The sequence below is a fragment of the Gopherus flavomarginatus genome, chromosome 7 (genome assembly GCF_025201925.1).
Source record: "Gopherus flavomarginatus isolate rGopFla2 chromosome 7, rGopFla2.mat.asm, whole genome shotgun sequence".
Classification (NCBI taxonomy): Eukaryota; Metazoa; Chordata; order Testudines; family Testudinidae; genus Gopherus; species Gopherus flavomarginatus.
Window position 1 is genome coordinate 10,856,330 of NC_066623.1, and position 20,558 is coordinate 10,876,887.

Consider the following 20,558-nt stretch of genomic DNA (forward strand, 5'->3'; position numbering starts at 1 on the left):
ATCTCCCATGCTTCTACAGACTGCAACTGTCTCAAACTGCTCCACAAGCCACTTTGCTCTGTCTGGCCATGTGGTGCAGCAGATATTAGACATTCCCAGACACATGGGAAACATGCAGTTTATATAGTATTGATATGTCCGGAGAGCATAAACTTGTATCCAGGCTAACGGTACAGTTAATATACCCACTGCACTGCTTACCACCTTTCTGTCTCCTCGCCCTTAAGATTGCCTCTGGTTCAGTATTCTGTGTACTGATACAAATACAGTGAGTGAGTATCTCTAAAGCAATTGACCGCAAACCCCGATTAGATCCTGATGGAAACAAGCAGTTTGGATTGTCCTGTGTTATAGTCCTCTGTGCTTATTAAAGAAACATGGATTATGGATAGCCAACAGAGTTATGAAAAAAGGCCTTGAACAAGGGCCTCTCCACATTTCATGCTGCAGCTTAAATACAACCAATAGCTCATCCTGCCATCTAGACACCCCTTTTCATTTTGAAGGTTGCTCTCAGTCGATTGTCATAAAGAAACTTAACAGGTGTGCTCATAATTGTGTTCTATTTGGACAATTCCCGATCTTCAAACTCGAAATTAATACTTGTTGAAGGCTATCCTTATGGCACTAGGTTGCTGTACTGCCTGCAGGATTGCTGGTTGGCAAGAGGGTTGGTTGTTTGGGGGTTTTGTCTTACACAGTCTCTTTAGCTTTCAGTGCTTCTTTCCGCTTAAAGGGCAAAATAGGTTTGAACATAAAATTCATCCATGCTGTCTCCAGGAATGTGCCATAGTCATTCAGCAGAGCACAAAACATTTCTACGAGGCTACATGGCTACTGAATTTGCCTGCAGGAGCAAAGTCACACAAGTTAGATTACTTGCCTCTTTAGAGATATCTGTGTAGTATGTGTTCTCGCCTTAGACATCTGAAGAGGAAAAGGTACTTTGAGCTGACACACATTCTAGCTGGTCAGATGACATGGAAATGGTGATGAAAATTGCTTAAAATGAACCTACCAAGAGTGATGTTTGAGAACCTTGCAAGAAGTTTATAAATAGAGAACCTCATGAAAGCTTTGCAAAGTTCTCACTTTCTTTTTAAGTGCCAGGCTAATGAAGTGTCTGCATGACCCAGAGCAGTTCGGCATTTCATTCCCAACTCACTTCTATTTTCATATCTTCCTATTTTGACAATTTCTGCAATTCAATGTAGGATCAGACTCATGTTTAGAAACCTACTTTTTGTGTGACTTACAAGTTTCCTAATGCTTGAAATCTGTCTTGTCGTAACAAAGACTAAAGCATGGGACTAAATTCTGAAGAGACCAAGGGAGATAATTCTGCTTAAATCTCAGTGGGATCAGGAAACCTCCCATAAAGAACAGCCTGTCTTCAATTCTGATCTCAGCATATATTCTGCTTCTTTATTTGACAAAATCCTGCATACGATTCCTGTCATAGGTGCTGGTTTCATGGGTGCTCCGGGTCTCAAGCACGCACTGAAAAAAAAATAGGGTGATCAGCACCCACGGGGCCAGATAAATTTTTTGTGGGCCCCGGCACTCGGACTATGGCCTTGCCCCTTGCTCCACCCCAAGGTCCTGCCCCTGCTCGGTCTCTTCCCCCTCCCCCCCAAGACCCTGTCTGCTACTCCACCCTGAAGCCCCACCTCCACTCAGCCTTTCCCCCTGAGACTCCACCCATCACTTGCACAGCAGGAGGGGATGGAGAGGAGCATCCATCAGCAAAAACAAAAGTCAGTGTCTCTGATTTCTGATCATGTTCATTCCCCATTAAAGTGGATATAATAACATCTAGTTCACAGGTTGATGCACTATTTAAATAATTTATTTAAATCTATTTGTACAGTGCTTTGAGATCTTAGGCTCAGAGATGTTATGGCACTGCAACATATTGTTATGTTTGAATGTTAGATACAATAATTTAGAAAATGCAGGAATACACCACCAAGCGACTCTTAGCATTTCATCAAAGACAGGTTAAACTATCTTAGTTTTAGGTTGATTGCTTAATTAGGTGAGCAACTGAATTGAATTAATTCATCAAAACTAATTTGAAAAGATCTCTCGAGGCTGTAAGAGCTTGTGTCTATTATTTGTATTTGCTGCTTTGGGTCTATGCATGATTTTGTTATTGTGTTAGCAGCAGCCTTAATCTTGTTTGATTTTAATTGCATTTGGTCAGTTTCAATAGTGATTGTTTCTTTTTTTCTTCTCCCACCATGTGTAAATCAATCACTGCTTGATTTAGAATAAGGGCTTTCAGTGAAATGATTCTTACCAAGTTAACTGCATTTCACCACAAGCACAGCCTCACAAGCACAGCCTAAATCTGGCTGTGAGGTGAAATTGCTTCATAGGAACTCATGTTGAGTTTCTGGAACCATGTTTCCTGGAGTAATATTTTAACAAACACATTAGAACGTAAGAATGGCCATACTGGATCAGATCAAAGGTCCTTCTAGCCCACTATCCTGTCTTCTGATAGTAGCCAATGCCAGGTGCCCCAGAGGAAATGAACAGAACAGATATTCATCAAGTGATCCATCCCCTGTCACCCATTCCCAGCTTCTGGCAAACAGAGGCTGCGGACACCATGTCTGCACATCCTGGCTAGTAGCCATTGATGGACCTATGCTCCATTAATTTATCTAGTTCTTTTCTGAGCCCCGTGATAGTCTTGGCTTTCACAACATCCTCTTGCAAGGAGTTCCACAGGTTGACTGTGCATTGTGAAAAAATACTTCCTTTTGTTTGTTTTAAACTTGCTGCCTATTAATTTCATTTGGTGGCCCCTAGTTCTTATGTTATAAGAAGGAGTAAATAACACTTCCTTATTTACTTTCTTCACACCAGTCATGGTTTTATATCATATCCTCCCTTTGTCGTCTCTTTTCCATACTGAAAAGTCCCAGTCTTATTAATCTCTCCTCATACAGAAGCTGTTCTGTAGCCCTAATCATTTTTGTTGTCCTTTTCTGAACCTTATCCAATTCCAATATATCTTTTTTGAGATGGAGTGACCACATCTGCATGTAGTATTCAAGATGTGGGCGTACCATGGATTTATACAGAGGCAATGTGATATTTTCTGTCTTATCTATCCCTTTCTTAATGATTCACAACATTCTGTTCACTTTTTGAACTGCTACAGCACATTGAATGGATGTTTTCAGAGAACTAGCCACAATGACTCCAAGATCTCTTCCTTGAGTTGTAATAGCTAATTTAGACCCCATAATTTTATATGTATAGTTGGGATTATGTTTTCCAATGTACCTTGCTTTACATTTATGAGCATTGAATTTCATCTGCCATTTTGTTGCCCAGTCACCCAGTTTTGTGAGATCCCTTTCTTGCTCTTTGCAGTTTGCTTGAGTAGTTTTGTATCATCTGCAAATTTTGCCACCTCATTATTTACCCGTTTTCCCAGATCATGTATGAATATGTTGAATAGAACTGGTCCCAGTACAGACCCCTGGGGGACACCACTATTTACCTCTCTCCAGTCTTAAAACTGACCATTTATTCCTACCTTTTGTTTCCTATCTTTTAACCAGTTACCGATCCATGAGAGAACCTTCGCTCTTATCCTATGACAGCTTACTTTGCTTAAAAGCTTTTCATGAGAGATCTTGTCAAACACTTCCTGAAAATCTAAGTACACTATATCCACTGGATCCCGCTTGTCCACATGCTTTTTGTGACCCTCTGAAAGAATTCTTGTAGATTGGTGAGGCATCATTTCCCTTTACAAAAAACATGTTGACTCTTCCCCAACAAATTATCTTCATCTGTGTGTCTGACAATTTTGTTAATTACTATAGTTTCAACCAGTTTACCCAGTACTGAAGTCAGGTTTACTGGTCTTTAATGGCCAGGATCACCTCTAGAGCCCTTTTTAAAAATTAGTATCACATTAGCTATCCTCCAGTCATTTGGGACTGAAGCCATTTCAATGAAAGGTTACAAACCACAGTTAGTCCTGCAATTTCACATTTGAGTTCCTTCAGAACTCTTGAGGGACTATCATCTGGTCCTGGTGACTTATTACTGTTTAGTTTATCAATTTGTTCCAAAATTTCCTCTAACGACACCTCAGTCTGGAACAATTCCTCAGCTTTGTCACTTGAAAAGAATGGCTCAGGTTTGGGAATCTCCCTCACATCCTCAGCAGTGAAGACAGATGCAAAGAATTCATTTAGTTTCTCCACAATGGCCTTATCGTCCTTGAGTTCTCCTTTAACATCTCAATTGTCCAGTGGCCCCACTGGCTGGTTAGCAGGCTTCCTGCTTCTAGTGTACTTACTCAATTTTTTTTGCTATTACCTTTTGAGTCTTTAGCTAACTGTTTTTCAAATTCTTCTTTGGCCTTCCTAATTATATTTTACACTTTATTTGCCAGAGTTTATGCTCCTTTCTATTTTCCTCTAGGATTTAACTTCCACTTTTTAAAGGGTACCTTTTTCCCTCTCACTGCTTCTTGTACTTTGTTTAGCCATCGTGGCACTTTTTGGTTCTCTGTTTTTTAATTTGGGGATATACATATACATATTGGATTGAAGGCTCTCTTGGGACTGATTATATTTTAGTACCCAGAAATCTGGTTGAAATGGAATTAAGAATCTCCTCTGTACTTTGTGGAGAAATAACTTAAGAAATTTAATTAAAGAACACAAAAGAGGTGGCAGTTTTTGTTGTAGTTCAACTGAATTACATCAAATTCACTGAAGACATTTGTGTCTTAACACATTTTGGTATGAATATATGTAAATGAATCATGTGGGCTGGACATCCCTAAGACCAGTTTTGCAAAAAGATCTATCAGTTTAATAAAATATTTTCAAACAGCATTTATTTTTAATCAGTTTAGAAATTGTACAAATAGTGGAGCCACGGGAGAAACACATTTTGCTCTCCTGTGGATCTGACATGGACTAGAGGGAAGGAAACACATTATACGTGCAATTTTACCAAAGCAAAGTATTGTTTGTGTTAGCTTAAAACCAAGGGTGAAAATCAAAACTCCCCTTCAGGACAGTAGATTTGTCATAGAATCATCGAATATCAGGGTTGGAAGGGCTCTCAGGAGGTCATCTAGTCCAACCCCAAAAATGAACTGTAGAAGCAATTTGCTTAAAGCAAAGTGGTGCTCCAAGTGAGGCTTGAACTCACAACATCAGCATCACTCCATGTAGCACAGCTCTATAAGTACTGGGCGCTAACCCATTGTGCTGCTGCAGCCCACCCTAAAAAAGGGAGAGGTGCCAAAATGTGGGGGTAAATTCATGAAAACTGATTGTCTGTGTCATTCATATTGCCCATATCACCATAGTACCTGACCTACATGAAGAGAGTTTTGCCCTTTTGCCATAAAAAGCAACATTAACTGATGGAGATGGTGCTAGTTTATTCTGGAAGAAATCCACTAATACTTGCGAAATTGTAAATATGCCCCAACGCAAGGCTGGCAGCTTCAGCCTCCAGCCAGCAAAAGGTTTTACAGGGATAAATCCTGAAGTTCAGCCTGAACTGGCTGTTTGTTTCTTTTAAAAAACATGTGTTTTCATGTCACAATGATAAATGACTTTTGTTTCTCTTTGTTTCATTAGAATGATTACAGGAAGTTATCTATGCAATGCAAGGATTTTGTTGTGGGTGTACTGGATCTCTGCAGGGATACAGAAGAAGTGGAGGCTATTCTGAATGGAGATGTGAATATAAAAGTGTGGCCTGAGCATCACCGCCCAAGCCTGAGCAGAATTAAACTTGCCATTAAATATGAGGTCAAAAAGGTAAGATCTTTCCTTTAGTTGGTAAAACACCCATTACTTTCAGTGGGACCACGGTTAACCCTTGGAATTTAGCCTTTCTATGGCTTTATTTGCAGAGTGGTTGCACATTTTAATATGGAAAATGTTACCATTAAACTGTTAATTGTTACGGACATGGTGGTGCTTGTACAATGTTAAAAGGAAGGTTGGATGGCTTAAGGGACTGGCAAAATTGTATAGGGACCTCTCATCTCTAGGGTAGGTTACACAAGTACGAATGTGGAAAAGTTTGGTAGTGGTCTCAAGTCACTGCCATTGCAATATGCAGTGTTGTTGAAGCTGTGTGAGTGCCAGGATTTTAGAGAGACAAGGTGGGTGAAGCAATATCTTTTATTGGGCCATTTTATGTTGGTGAGAGAGATAAGACCTGAAGAAGAACTCTGTGTGAGGTTGAAAGCTTGTCTCACAGACGAGTAGCTGGGGTTCAATACAATCCCGATTGCAAATACAACCAACAAATGTCAGGAGCACACTCAGTCTAAGGGAGACATCTACACAGCAAAACAAAAAAACCAAAACAAAAAACCAAAACTCCTGGCAGTGAGTCTGAGAGCCTAGGTCAACTGACAGGAACTCTTGGGGCTCAGACTGCAGAGCTAAAAGTAGCAGTATAGACATGTAAAAGTGGCAAAGAGTTCTGTGACACCTTATAGGCTAACAGAAGTATTCGAGCATGAGCTTTCTTGGGTGAATACTTTTTTCTGATGAAGTGGGTATCTTTGTTGAATTCCATGATAGTCTGTTTTGGGCACACTGAAATGTTCCCACAGAAGGCATGTTTCAGTGTTTGCAAAATGTCCCCTGAGATCCCCAGCTAACAGGTTGTCCAAGAGCCTGGGAGACCCAGGAGCTGTGGAGCTTTGGTGACCAAGCTCCCCTCTACCCTGCCAGGTAGGCGGGTAATGGAAATTCTCATAGAAGATTTCCCTCAACAAAACATGGAAACCTCAATACCCTACCCTTGCTATTGCTCACAGCTAGGAGCAGCTGAGTGAAATCAATAACTGTCTGACCAGTTTCATAGCTGCTATTCAGTTGTAGGGAAACTAACAATAATTATGTCAATTTCATTCAGCTTCCTGGATTCCAAGCACCCCACCAGTCCACATGGTGGGCTACTGGAGAACCTGGACTTCCCCATTCAGGGCTGGGGAGCCCAAGTTTCCCAGTCAGATGGACTGCCAAGGTCTTGAGAAGCCTAGTAGCCTGTGCTCCTCAGCAACCTCCCTGGTGGGTTTGCCAATTCCCTGGAAAGCTACTGGGGAGTTTGGGAGTCAAAGATCTCAGGGCTTCTGGGGACATGGGCAAGCTGTCAGAAATCTGCTTGGTTTCCATCAAAATGTCACTGAAATCAACACTTTCCCATTGAACATTTCTATGTCAAGAAATCGACATTCTCTGATGGAAAAATATGTTCTGTAGGAAAATTTCTGAACCGCGCTACCCTGAAATGGTAGACTAATGGGCAGGTAAATAATGCATATCTGAAGGGGTGGACACATTGTGAAAGAGGTGTATTTTGACAATGGATCTGAAGGTGTTGATTCTTTCTTACACATGGTCCTAAATGACATATTCCCACATACTAAAATTGGCACTCTTGACAGTCTACATATGCCATTTTCCAGCAATGATGCAGTGGCGCTGAGATCAGCAATCATGTAAGCATCATTTTAATCAGGAATCCAGCCATGGTTTTCATGAGACTGTCTCCCCTTGTGCTTGTGCAGTATCTACTGCCAGAGGAGTTGTAGATGTACCCATAATTCCATACTCATCCTCAAGGTTCACCCTCCAGGAAATGACTGAGAACCATGAATGGTACAATATGGAGAAGTTTGTATATGTACTCTTTGGATAAAGTGAGAGCCCTGTAGATTGACATCCTGTCACATTTCATGAGCAGTTAGAAAAGAAATGAAGCAACTAAGGGTTTCCTCTGCTCCCGTTCAAGACAATGTTCCCTTTGAAGTCATAAGCAAAACTCTTACAGGCTTCAGTGCAAGCAGTTAGGCCGACACAGAATGCTTTTGAAAATCCCTCTCTAATACCATTGAGAGAATGAGTGCTGACATGGCAGTAAATAAATTTAACTCATGCAAAAGTATTTTCTGTTTTTTGACTGAATATCCAGAAGTTAGACTTCAGCATTTGCTAAGAGGCCTTATCAAGCTAAAATACTCCTGTGTCACTTAACTTCAAGAAAGAGATATTGACGTCATTGTGGATAGTTCTCTGAAAATATCCATTTAATGTGCAGCAGCAGTCAAAAAAGCGAGCAGAATGTTGGGAATCATTAAGAAAGAGAGAGATAATAAGACAAAAAATATCATATTGCCTCTATATAAATCCATGGTATGTCCACATCTTTCAAAAAAGATATATTGGAATTGGAAAAGATTTGGAGGAGGGCAATAAAAATGATTGGGGAATGGAATAGCTTCTGTATGAGGTGAGATTAATAAGACTGGGACTTTTCAGCTTGGAAAAGAGATGAATAAAGGGGGATATAACAGAGGTCTATAAAATCATGACAGGTGTGGAAAAAGTAAATAAGGAAGTGTTATTTACTCCTTCTGATAACACAAGAACTAGGGGCCACCAAATGAAATTAATAGGCAGCAGGTTTAAACAAACAATAAAAGTATTTTTTCACACAACTTGGCATTGGCCACTGTCAGAAGATAGGATACTGGGCTAGGTGGGCCTTTGGTCTGACCCAGCATGGCTGTTCTTATAACCCTGGCTTCTTGGAGCTGTTGTTGTTCCTTTCTGATATACTAGCCAAATTCATTCAAGAGTTATTAAGTGTTTTATTGATCCCAGCAAACTCTTTTTGAAATAGACACTGCATTAATCCCATTCACTCTGTGTTGAAGCAGAGTGTAAGAATTAGCTATGTCTCTCTACTAGCTCTGCTTCATTAATGTATAGAAAAATAAAGCAATATTTAAAAAAATTCTAGGCCCTCTTCTTCAACTTTTCCAAAAGTAAGTGCCAATGTTCAATCAGTCATTTGATCAGGTCACATTTTTAAAGGTAACTTCGTCTGCATTGAGGATACAGTGAGAGAACTTAATTAGTGGAACAGATAGGGATGTATGAAAGGGGATCATTAAAGCTGGTCTTCTGAGCCTAAGGAATATATTTTTAAAGCAGCAAAAGAGAGAAGGAAGTTTTAGAAAAATATTTAAAACATTCTGCTTTATGGAAGCATGCTCTGAATGGAAAATTTGGTTCTGGCAAATATTGGGTCTGGGAGGTGCAGATTAATGATTTCAACAATGTGCTTTGATGGAAATTGGGCTCCGATAGCTACAACAAACTGGGTTTAAAGAGTTGTTCCAAATTTTCCAGCTAACATCTGCTATCTCCTTCCCCCACCACCTGCTTACTTCTGCCTCTCAACAACATGGCTGTGTTAGCCAGAGAAGGTCTCTTCCTGTTATGGAAGCAGTTCATTAAAGAGAAACTTAACTCTTAATTTAAATGCTTTCATAAGAGGACAAATGGTGTGGAGCTAGTTTGTATAACAGAAAGGAGCTGGACAAATTATTCTTCCCAGGATGGTGCAGCTATGCACTGTCCCATACTTGGAGCTTAGTATCAAGACTCCAGCCATCCCCAGTTGAATGCTCTTAAACAAATTGGGCCAAATTCTGTGTCTTGAACAGGTGCCAGCTCATTGACTTCTAGGGGCTTATACTGTTGTAAGTCAGAACAGAATTTGCCCTTGTGTCCTTTTAGAAGGCTAACTAGTCTGAAATACCCTTGTACTGTATCATCAAAGAATGATCCCTAGAAGACTAATAAGGTAATAGCTATAGTGAAGTTTTGAGAATGCCAGACACTTTTGCTGAGCACATCAAGTCCTCTGCACTGCTTTCTTTCATTCTCTGTTTCTTCTCACAAGTACTGTACTCGTCTCCTAGGTACAGAGAACTTTGAAACTGTGCATTGGACAAGATGTAGCTGAATGCTGTGTCAATCATTGCACTGCCTTCAGTATACCTGTTCCTTCAGCTCTTTAGCCAGCTCATTTTCAGAGGCTCATCTCCAGTGAGTGTATTGTTTCATAATGCATGCCCGCAACTTCCCTATTGACTTGCCAGTTCTGCAGCATCTGATGAATCCAAAAAAAAAAAGTGTTCTGATTTGTTGTATGCAGTTTAGATAAATTACATATTTTCTCCTTCTGTTACAAAATATATTCTTCAAAACTGATCATCCCTTTTGGAGCAGAATAACCCTTTGGTCATCATTTATTATAACTACTAGATCAATTAAATAACATATGAATACTGCCTTCAGTAAATCTTGAGTTGGTTCTCTGTGTAGCATTTCACAGTTTGTTCTTTTCTATATTTCTCTCTCCATATTTCTGTTGTGTATATTCTAATATTGGCCCTAGGCAGGCTAGAAAGCAGCTGATCCTGGACTCAATTAATAAAGAATTAAAGAAGGGTAACATAATGGATGCCAGTCATTAAGGCTTTATGGAAAGTAGATCTTGTTAGACTAACTTGATATATTTTTTTTGTTGATGAGATTGCAAGTTTTCTTGATAAAATAGCATTGGCGTAATATTCTAAGACTTTTGTAAGGCGTTTGACTTGGTACTGCACAACATTGTGATTAAAAAAAGTAAAACAATACAGTTAACATGGCACACATTAAATGGAAGAAAAGATGGCTAACTGACAGGTCTCAAACTGTAATTGTAAACAGGGAATCATCACTGAGCTGTTTCTAGTGGAGTCCCACAGGGATTATATTTGACCATATACTATTTAACATTCTTATCAGTGATCTGGAAGAAAACATAAAATCATCACTTACAAAGTTCTCAGGTGGCACACAAATTGAGGGCGTGGTAAATAATGAAGAGAACAGGCCATTGATAGAGAGGGATCTGGCTCACTCTTAAACTGCGTGTAAGCAAACAATATGTCTTTTAGTATGGCTAAATACATGAGGGAAAAAATAATGTAGGCTATATTTACAGGATGAGGGACTCTATCCTGGGAAGCAGTGCCTGAAAAAGATTTGGGGTCATGGTGGATAATCAGCTGGACGTGAGCTCCCAGTGTGATGCTGTGGACAAAAGGGAGACTAATGGAGGCATAAACAGAGGAATCGTGAGTAGCAGCAGAGAGGTTGTTTTACCTCTGTATTTGCCACTGGTGAGGCTGCTGCTGGAATACTCTGTGCAGTTCTGGTGCCCACAATTCAAGGATGTCGAAAAATTTTGAGAGGGTTCAAAAAAGAGCCATGAGAATGATTTAGAAAATCTGCCTTATAGTGATAGATTGAGCTCATTGAGTCTATTTAACAAAGAGAAGGTTAAGGGGCGACTTGATTACAGTCTATAAGTACCTACATGGAGAACAAATATTTAATAATGGGCTTTTTCATTATTGGTAGTGACTTATGGTAGCAGGTTGATATTTATCATACACTGTATTGCTAAATAGATGAACAATCTCTATACAAAAATGTAGTGATGAAAATACACCAGTAATGACTTCCTTCAGTGGAAAGAGATTTTGAGGTATAAAGGTGTTTGAGGGGTGTGTGTGTGTGTGTGTGTGTGTGTGTGTGTGTGTGTAAAAACTTTCACTTTGAAACTTACTTCCAATTTAGGGAAATCACATATAGTGTGCATGGGTTGTTTTTTTGTTTGTTTGTTTGTTTGTTTTGTTTTTGTTTTTTTTATGAATGGATTCTGGATCTTGTTACACTGATGTAAATCAGAGTAACACCATCAAAATCAGTGCAATTATAGAATATTTATATAGGTGAAATTGAGATCGGCATCCAGCCCTCAAAAAATGTAGAAGACAGCTCTGTGAAGGAGTACTGCTTGACCTCCATCCCATATCTGAAGCACCAAAATCACTAACCCCACAAATGGGGAAATCTAGCCATCAGGCTGATTTATGTATGACAGCCTCCCTGCCCCTGGCAAATTCAAGGTGCAAATGTCTTCTGAATTATGGCTGATTGAGCTCTACCTGTACTGCAATCCTGCAGCAGTGGAACCAGAAATGGACTACACTGCTGCTCAAGTCTGCAGCTTTTGACTGCACCCTGAGACTGAGATGCCCCGGTATGTACTTGGATAAAGGGAACTCACTGCTCTCAAAGTGCAAAATGATATTTAAGCAATATTAGGCTGGCTGAGTGGCACTGCTGCTGGCAAATTCACTGTTCACATCCCCTACCCATGCCAGCAGCTACCTGGGCATTCTATCAGCTACAACAAAACTGTCCTTCCCAACTCCCACTTGGCTTTCTGCTTCCAACATTCTGGGCCAAATTGTTCACCAGGAATTCCTGTGAAATCCCATTCATTTTTGCCATTTTTAGACCAAATGTTATTTTGGGTACATTATATAAGATTGTCAGCTGGTATAAATCAACGTAGCTCCATTATTTTAATGAAGCTGCACTGGCTTACTCTAGTTGAGAATCAGTCCCATTATTATTAGTAGCCTGAAATTTTCTCTGTTGGTTTTTTGCCTTCTTCAGCCCACGAAGATATGCGTGGTAGAGAGAAGTAAAGATATTCTGACATAAGTACACTCAGGACAGAGCCTGAAATATTCTAGATCGTGTTGTTTCAGTAGATGACAAGAAGGATCTTAGTAACTAAGTCACTCATCTAGGGGCTTGTAATTGACTGCTGTAATAAAGTATATATGAAATATTATAGTTTTTCATCAAGTTGCCGTTTCAATGTTCACTCATATTTGGATTCAAAGTGTTAATGAGTATTTGATATTCTATCTTCTTCTACTATTCTGCTTCTCGATTCATGTCTTCCTATTAGCGATCTAACTGCCCACGGTAGGCTTTTCTTGATGGAAAATCTTAGCACATAATTTATGTTGCCAATCTTTATTTAGTAGTCCTGATTTTAGTTTTTCAGCTGATACCTCTGCCAATATTTTGTTATCTTATCCTTTCCACAGTCTGAGAGAGAGATGGCAAGGGACCCCGGGCTAAGGCAGGATTAGCTGATGTGGTTAAGGGTCTTTGCCAGGCCTTTAGACATATTACTTCAGTCTTCCCCCTTTTATTCTTTTCCACTCATCAACGCTATTACTTCATAGCCCCTCTTACAATGCAGCCACCAACCCAGAATGATGAGCTATTAAAAATGTGCACGTTTCCTTAATTTTTCACAGCTGCTAAATGATCAGTCCCCTTGCTGGCCATCAGACAGTACACCACAAGGAGTGAAAGGGAAGAAAATAATAAGGTTTTGAAGTGGAGGCTAAGAAGCAACATTTTACTCTTGTCCACCTGGCTACTGCAAAAGAAGCAGCCACTGTTAAATGAGGTCACCAAATCAAACACTTCTCTGAGAGTTTTAAAAGCAGCTCTGTCATCTTTTCTCCTTCCCCTGGATGAGGGATATTATAAAGAAACATTAATCCTACACACACAGTTTAAAGCTCATAAAGCTCATTTCAGTTCTGAAACAGTATCTTCTTAATCTTCAGTTTTCTTTCTTGTTGTGCTCCCTAATAAACTGTAACCAGAAACAGGGCCATGTTTTTGGTACCTCTGTTTTCTAAGACCGGTTCAAGGGCCTTATCCACAGTCCATTGACATCAACGGGAATCTTTCTGTTGAGTTCAGAGAGCTTTGGTTCAGGCTGTAAACCAATTTTCCTTTTATATTTGTTTGTTGATAATTTGCACAAAGAGCCTCTATTAACTTCACCCATTTATTACCCCAATAAGCTATTCATGGTTCAATTGAAAGCAGGCAGTTTTATTGATCAGTATCTTGGGGTTTTTATTAGTACTTTCAGACACAAGTTGTATCTTGGAAAGCAGTTCTGGCAAAGCATCAGAAGTGCCTAACTTAATGTTTTTAAAGTGTTTCTCTTTTATTTAAATGAAAAGAGAGCCAACTACTTCAGTAACGTTGGCAAGAAAACATGACAGTTTAACTTTCTGCAGGATAATGAAATACCCAATATAGAAGGTAATCATGGAATTAAAAGCTCTGTTCCATACATACTTTACAGCCAGAAGGAAGATAAAATTACACCACTTACAGAAGCTGATTGCTGTAAACAGATCTCTAAAACGCTACCTGAGACGATAATTCTTTTCAAACTCTGCTATCCCAGAGGAACTAACTCAAGTGCCCCAATGCCTGTCACATGTTTATAATTGTGCACTCTTCATCCAAAGCTCCCAGAGTCACCCTGACTCTTCAAATTATTTAGCTGGTTGTACATTTTGTCACCTCATTTGTCATTTCCTGAGAATGGTTCTGAAAGTTACAATCCCAATATTTTGTCAAGTAGTGAAATAATCAAGCTGCTGGAGTTGAGAAAACATCATGCAACAAGCTAGGTGTTGCATAAGTGCTGGAAACCTTCCAAGAAGGTTTGACACCTTTGACTGGTGTGTCAAAAGACTGTCATGGTGATATTAATTAGCACAAGGCTGGGAGTGGACTATGGGGGATGGCTCACTCGATAAATTGCCCTGTTGTGTTCATTTCCTCTGAAGTATCTGGCACTGGCCACTGTCAGAAGACAGGATACTGGGCTAGATGGACCATTGCTTTGACCTAGTATGGCCATTATTATTTTCTTAGACTGCGATTAGTGTTTGTATGTACAGTGGGAAAATAAGCCCTTTCCTCTCTAGCAGTGGTGAATTCCACTGCAAAGGAACTGGTGTAGTTCTGCTGTATAGGACGTTGGATGGATGGGTACAAGAAGGGCAAGCTGTGCAAGGCATATGTATTCTCTGCATCATGCAGACACTCTCTATATGGTGTCTCTGGAGATACTAGACAAGGGGTGAGGCTGGGGGAGCCATCACTGTGTGCAAGTGGTGAATGAATCTGTCATCCATTTTAAAGTAACAGAATCTTTTTTACTGGAATTCAATGCCATTCTCAGCAGAGGAGATAGAATGTTAAGGCTCCTGGAGTGTAAACACACAGTAGTAGCTTGGTATTTGTGTTTATGTTGTGTTTATTGGGGGACAAATGCATGACACAAATGCATGACAGAGACATAGAATGCAAATGAATGCATGACACAAATGCATGACACAAATGCATGACAAAGACATAGATCTAGTCCCACCTTCCATACAGCCCTACCTGTGAAAGCTCCTCAGGACCGATTTTTTTCTACAGATCCAAACATACTGTAAGTGTACAATAAATAAAGAGAAGCAATTAGCTGGAAATAGCACAGAAACAGACTTTCTTGAATCATTTCAATCCCACAGTTCTGATCCCAGTCACCAAAGATGTACCAAGTTATCCCATGAACAGATTTATTTCTAAATGGGAGCAAAAGTTCATCGGGATGGAGGTACACAGGCAGGGAAGGTTTTTATTTCCTTTGTGCCAGTTCAGACATCCTTGCTTAGGACATGTCCTCTCCCCAGGAATTAATGCTGAACTTGCTCAGAACTTCAGCCAACCTGTAGATGAGTCCCAGTGAAGGAATGCACATTGCTTCTTGATATATCACTGGAATACCATTTTACTTATTAATCAATCCCCCTCCTTTAACGATCTATGCAGTATCTTCCATTTATCTCTTCTGACCTCATTACATTATCCTTTAATGTTAGTAGGGATCTCATAGGCCAACATTTTCCTACAGGTCTAAAACTAGTGTCTCTCTGCGGGAGCTGATGTTCATCCTCCTTCTTTCCAGATGCTGGGCGCATCATCACCCCATTGTCTTTAATTGCAGATGTTGAGTGCCCAGCTCCAGTTTCCCAGCTGGCAGTAGTGTTCCTGGCCATCACAGTGCCAGACCACCTCCCTGTGTCACAGGATTTAATTTAATTAACAGCAAGACATACAAATTGGATTAATTTGAATCCATAAATTAATAAGAATTAAACAGAACACCAGATGGCTGCACAAATTCTATTTAATACAGAGATGGTACAGGAACTTTTCCTCATAATTGCATTATTAATAATTAACATTTGGAAGATGCTCCAAACAGAATGCTGGCTGCTGCATTAAATTATAGTTTTTCACTGCATTGGTCACAGAGCTCAGGTACTCAAGGGTGCATGAAGCCCAACTCTCGGGAACTGCTGAGATAATCTGAGGCCCTGATTTATTTATACGGAGGATGCAATTTTATTTTGTATGATGTCTTTCACACAAATTGCTTCAGAGTTAAATAATGAGAGAGTTATAGAGTTAAAGCATTGTAGCCCAGGGAGAGAAAAATGAAGAGGGCTAATGATCAAAACATATGTTCAAAGAGGAGTTTTGAAATGGAGAGTCAGGGAGATGGGGCATTGCTGGAAGTCTGCTCCAGATGGCAGAGGCTGCAGAGCACAGAAAACTCACATTAGGTGTGGCCAGATTAAGTGAAGGGAGGATAGGGAGCAGTAAAGTGATACAGAGAAAGAGACAAAGTCCATCTTTGTGAGAGGTTGGAACAAGACTATGAAAAGTTTTAGAATCATGGAGGCCAATGACTTACATCCATAGGACATGTTAGAACATTTTAGGCCAAATTCTGCTCAGAGTTATACCGATGTCAATCCAGACTAACTCCATTGATGTCAATGAAATTACTTCAGATTTACACCAGTGATAACTTTCAGTTAAAGTTCAGAAAATTAGTCCTCAAAGGACAGGAAATGCAATGTTATCTTTGAAAGTTAAATTTAAACTCTGGAGTTTTTCGAGTCATGACCTCCCCTCTGGTTGAACAGATATGGTGCATTGTGGGAATTATGTGATCACATTGTATCATGGGAGATGTAGTCTAGCTGGGAAGCCTGAGCCATAAAGGAGAAGGCAGCATAAAACAACTGACCTACAACTCCCATGAGGCATCTCAGGGGGACATGGTGTTGAATCAAGATGAAACAAAATGCTTTTGATTCTGTTCATCAAAACATTTGTGAATGTCAAAACAGTTGTACACTGAAATCTTTCTGAGTTGTCCATTCTGTGAAAAAATTCTGTATTTGGACTTTTTGTACTCTTTCAGAGCAAAAACAAATTTAAAAATATCAGAATTTCCTGAAGGGCAGAAATTCTGATTTCTCAACCAGCTCTAATGTGTGTAAGCACCAATCTGAACCGAGATCACAAAGAAAAGAATTTATTAAAAACACCAGGTCTCACAGAATCTATGCTGCAGGACTGAATGGAAACCTTCAAACGTTTTTTATAGAGTTGTCTTTCTGCCCTTTTCAGCTTCTCTGTTTTGCACAAAAAGGGCCAAAAAGTATTTTCCCTGTTTGTTTTCATAAATATCAGAGATATGAAGTAAAGTTATCCTAAGTTTAGCTGGAGGTCTTGATGACATCTCAGAGATGCTCTCTCCTTAGTCATTGTCAAGCTCAGGATAGAGTGGTCAAATGTAACTCTTCTAATTTCTTTTAACTCAATCCCTAAAGCATCTTGATCATTTTTTCAACTCTCAATGTTCTCTATTTTGTGTACATCTTTCTACAGCATGAATGGAGGCATTCCAGATGAGCTCTCACCATCGCAGAACAAGCTATATAGGCTGCTAACTTCCATTGAAGATTCTGGGCCTGAGTTCCTTTCTCCGAAATATGCATTCAAAATTGCATTGCCATTTTGGTGCTAAATCACATTGCCCACACATGTGGATATATTTTTGCTGTGTCCTAGCATCTCTCGGTCTCTTTCAGTATTACTGCTCCCCCACTGAATATCTGTGGTTCTGATTATTTCCCCCCTCCCAGATGCATTAGCTTGGATTTTTTTCAAATTTGAATCTCATTTTATTTCCTCTCCATACATTCAACCTCTCTAGGCATCGATTAATTATTTCTCTGTCGTCACTGGTGGTTTGTAACACTTCCCAATTTACTGTAATCTGCACATTTAATTAATTTCATTGGCAAAGTACCATACAGTCTTAAACTGTCGGTGGGGAGAGGGCAGAATCAAAACCCTTATATGAGCCAAGAGACAAAATACAAAGTATCTTTATTAAAATTAAAATGATTTTGTTAAAAAAGCAATTAATATGTTCTGCTATAAATCTGACCCTGGATGCTCCCAATTTTGACTTCATCTATCTTTCAAGAAGCAGTAGACTTGCTACTGTGCATTTTCTTTTTTCAGCGAGGTGGGAGGCAAGGGGGAGTGTGATCTTAGAATGAGGTAAATAGAAAACCTCAAGAAAAAATATGTTCCACCATTTAAGATGGAAAATCTTCTCAATTATATGAGAAGATTTTCTAGTAGGTTGGTGCTATACAGGTGTCACCAAGATATTTTCTTTTTAGCTCTAGTGAGAGTCAAAGCTGGGACTTTCAGTTTTCTAGCTTGTTTTTAGATGATTAATAAGGATTTATTCATGCATTCACAAAAAGGGGAAAACAGATATTAAATACAACTTCCAACAAACACACATCCCATCTGAATACAAAACCCCTGTTTTCTGTAAAGCAGAACCAACCACCTTATCCAACAGGCTGCAGAAAAATGCTTAGCAAAAAAGATTACAGATTAGGAAATAAGCCATCAGAGGCAGCCCATGGCCTGCCCTCAATGCAGGAGAAATGTTCAGAAACTGACAAAAATATTAATGAAAATTTGCATTCACTGCACTGGCTACAGTGTTCATGAAAGCTTGGCATATCTGGTTTGCATTTCAAGAATATTAGGCTTAATTTAGTTTTCTAATGTGAATAAAAATCCCAGACAAATAATTTATTCCCACATCCATTACTAAAATGGTTATTAAAATTATGTTTTTCATATGGTGCTTTAGTGCACATACCTGATGAAATATAATAGAATTGCAGCTCAAATGGTCCTGGCAGTTTCATCTATTCCATCATTTTTTCTTTCTATTTTACTAATTGGAATTTTGTTCTTTTTAAAAAATATTAAACAAGGCAGCTGTTTTGTACATATTTACTTTTGCTGCCTGGCTAAATCACTGCTTCTAATTCACACTGCCTATTTTAAAAGACCATCCCAGCACCTTATTTTGAATTCTGCAATGCATTGAGGATATTTGATTCTCCAATGGCAATTATGCGCGCATGTGGCTTTTGAATACTGACCTCCACTTCATTAGTCCTCTTGTTGCCCTTTCAAGGCAAGATTCTGATCCCATTAGTGGAAATTACAAAACGCATTGCTGAATAAAGAATCAGACCCAACATCCTCCTGGCCTATTATGAGAGAGATGATTAAGTCTTAAGGATGAGATTAGAGTGACCAGAAGTGTCGATTTTCTAGTGCAGGGGTGGGCAACCTATAGCACGTGTGCCGGAGGTGGCACGTGAGCTGATTTTCAGTGGCACTCACGCTGCCTGAGTCCTGGCCACCGGTCTGGGGGGCTCTGCATTTTAATTTAATTTTAAATGAAGCTTCTTAAACATTTTAAAAACCTTATTTACTTTACATACTACAATAGTTTAGTTATATATTATAGACTTATAGAAAGAGACCTTCTAAAAACGTTAAAATGTATTACTGGCACGTGAAACCTTAAATTAGAGTGAATAAATGAAGACTCGGCACATCACTTCTGAAAGATTGCCGACCTCTGTTCTAGGTAGAGTCACGATTTTTTGGTCTTTTTCTTAATTGCCTCCTATTCCCCCCCCCCCCAAACATCCCAATTTTTCACACTTGCTCTCTGGTCACCCTAGGTGAGATCCAGATCTAGATCCAAATCAAAACTATAGTAACTCCTCACTTAAAATCGTCCCGGTTAACGTATCATTGTTACGTTGCTGATCAATTAGAGAACATGCTCATTTAAAGTTGCACAATGCTCCCTTATAACTTTGTATGGCAGCTGCCTGCTTTGTCCATTGCTTGCAGAAAGAGCCGACTGTTGCAGCTGGCTGGTGGGAGCTTGCTCCCCTAAGTTCCCTGTGCAGCAACCACCCAGCAGGCTATCAAGTGCCGGCAGTTCATCTCTCTCTCCCACCACTGCCGTGTCCTGCTCCTGCCCTCTGCCTTGGAGCTGCTCCTGGGAGCCTCCTGCTTGTTGTGTCCCCCTCTCCCCTGCTTGTGCCCCTCGCTTACCCCTTCTCCATATAGAGCAGGGTGGGTCCACGACAGGGCTCAGGACAGAGGGAGCTTGCTGGCCGCAGCTGCTGTCTCAACTTCCTGATCTACTTAAAAAGGCAGTATGCTTAGAGTGGTGTCAGCGCACTTCAAGGGGCAACGCGCATCTCTCTCTCACACACACAGGGTGTGTGTCTCTGTCTGCCATGGTGTGTGTGAGGCTACATTAACAGCCATGTGTTAACCCTTGAGGGCTCAGCTGAATGCTAGTTCATCATTTAGCAGTAAGGCATTCCTTGGGAAATATCCCACCCTCTTCCTCCCTCTAACTTCACCACCTCAACCAAGCTTCACAATCATCACTGCTGTGTATAGTATTCAATTATTTGTTTAAAACTTCCACTGTGTGTGTGTGAAAAATTTATAGTTTTTTGTCTGGTGAAAAAAAATTCCCTGGAACCTACCCTGCCTCCCCCATTTACATTAATTCTTATGGGGAAATTGGATTTGCTTAACATTGTTTTCACTTAAAATCTCATTTTTCAGGAACGTAACTACAACGTTAAGTGAGGAGTCAGTGTACTCTAAAGTTTGGGTTGTTCAAATCCAGGGTTTGTTTGCAGATCACACTAGAGATAGGAACAAGCCAACAAGTATGGATTCAGATCT

The 20,558-nt window shown here is 39.9% G+C and overlaps 1 protein-coding gene across 1 annotated transcript in view; it reads left to right on the forward strand.

Annotated features, from left to right (window-relative positions):
* Positions 1-20,558, forward strand: part of TRPC7 (transient receptor potential cation channel subfamily C member 7) — a 116,838-nt gene that overhangs the window by 34,726 nt on the left and 61,554 nt on the right. The window contains exon 3 of the mRNA XM_050962241.1: positions 5,634-5,816. Coding sequence (XP_050818198.1) covers positions 5,634-5,816 — 183 coding nt within the window. The remainder of the gene's footprint in view (positions 1-5,633; positions 5,817-20,558) is intronic.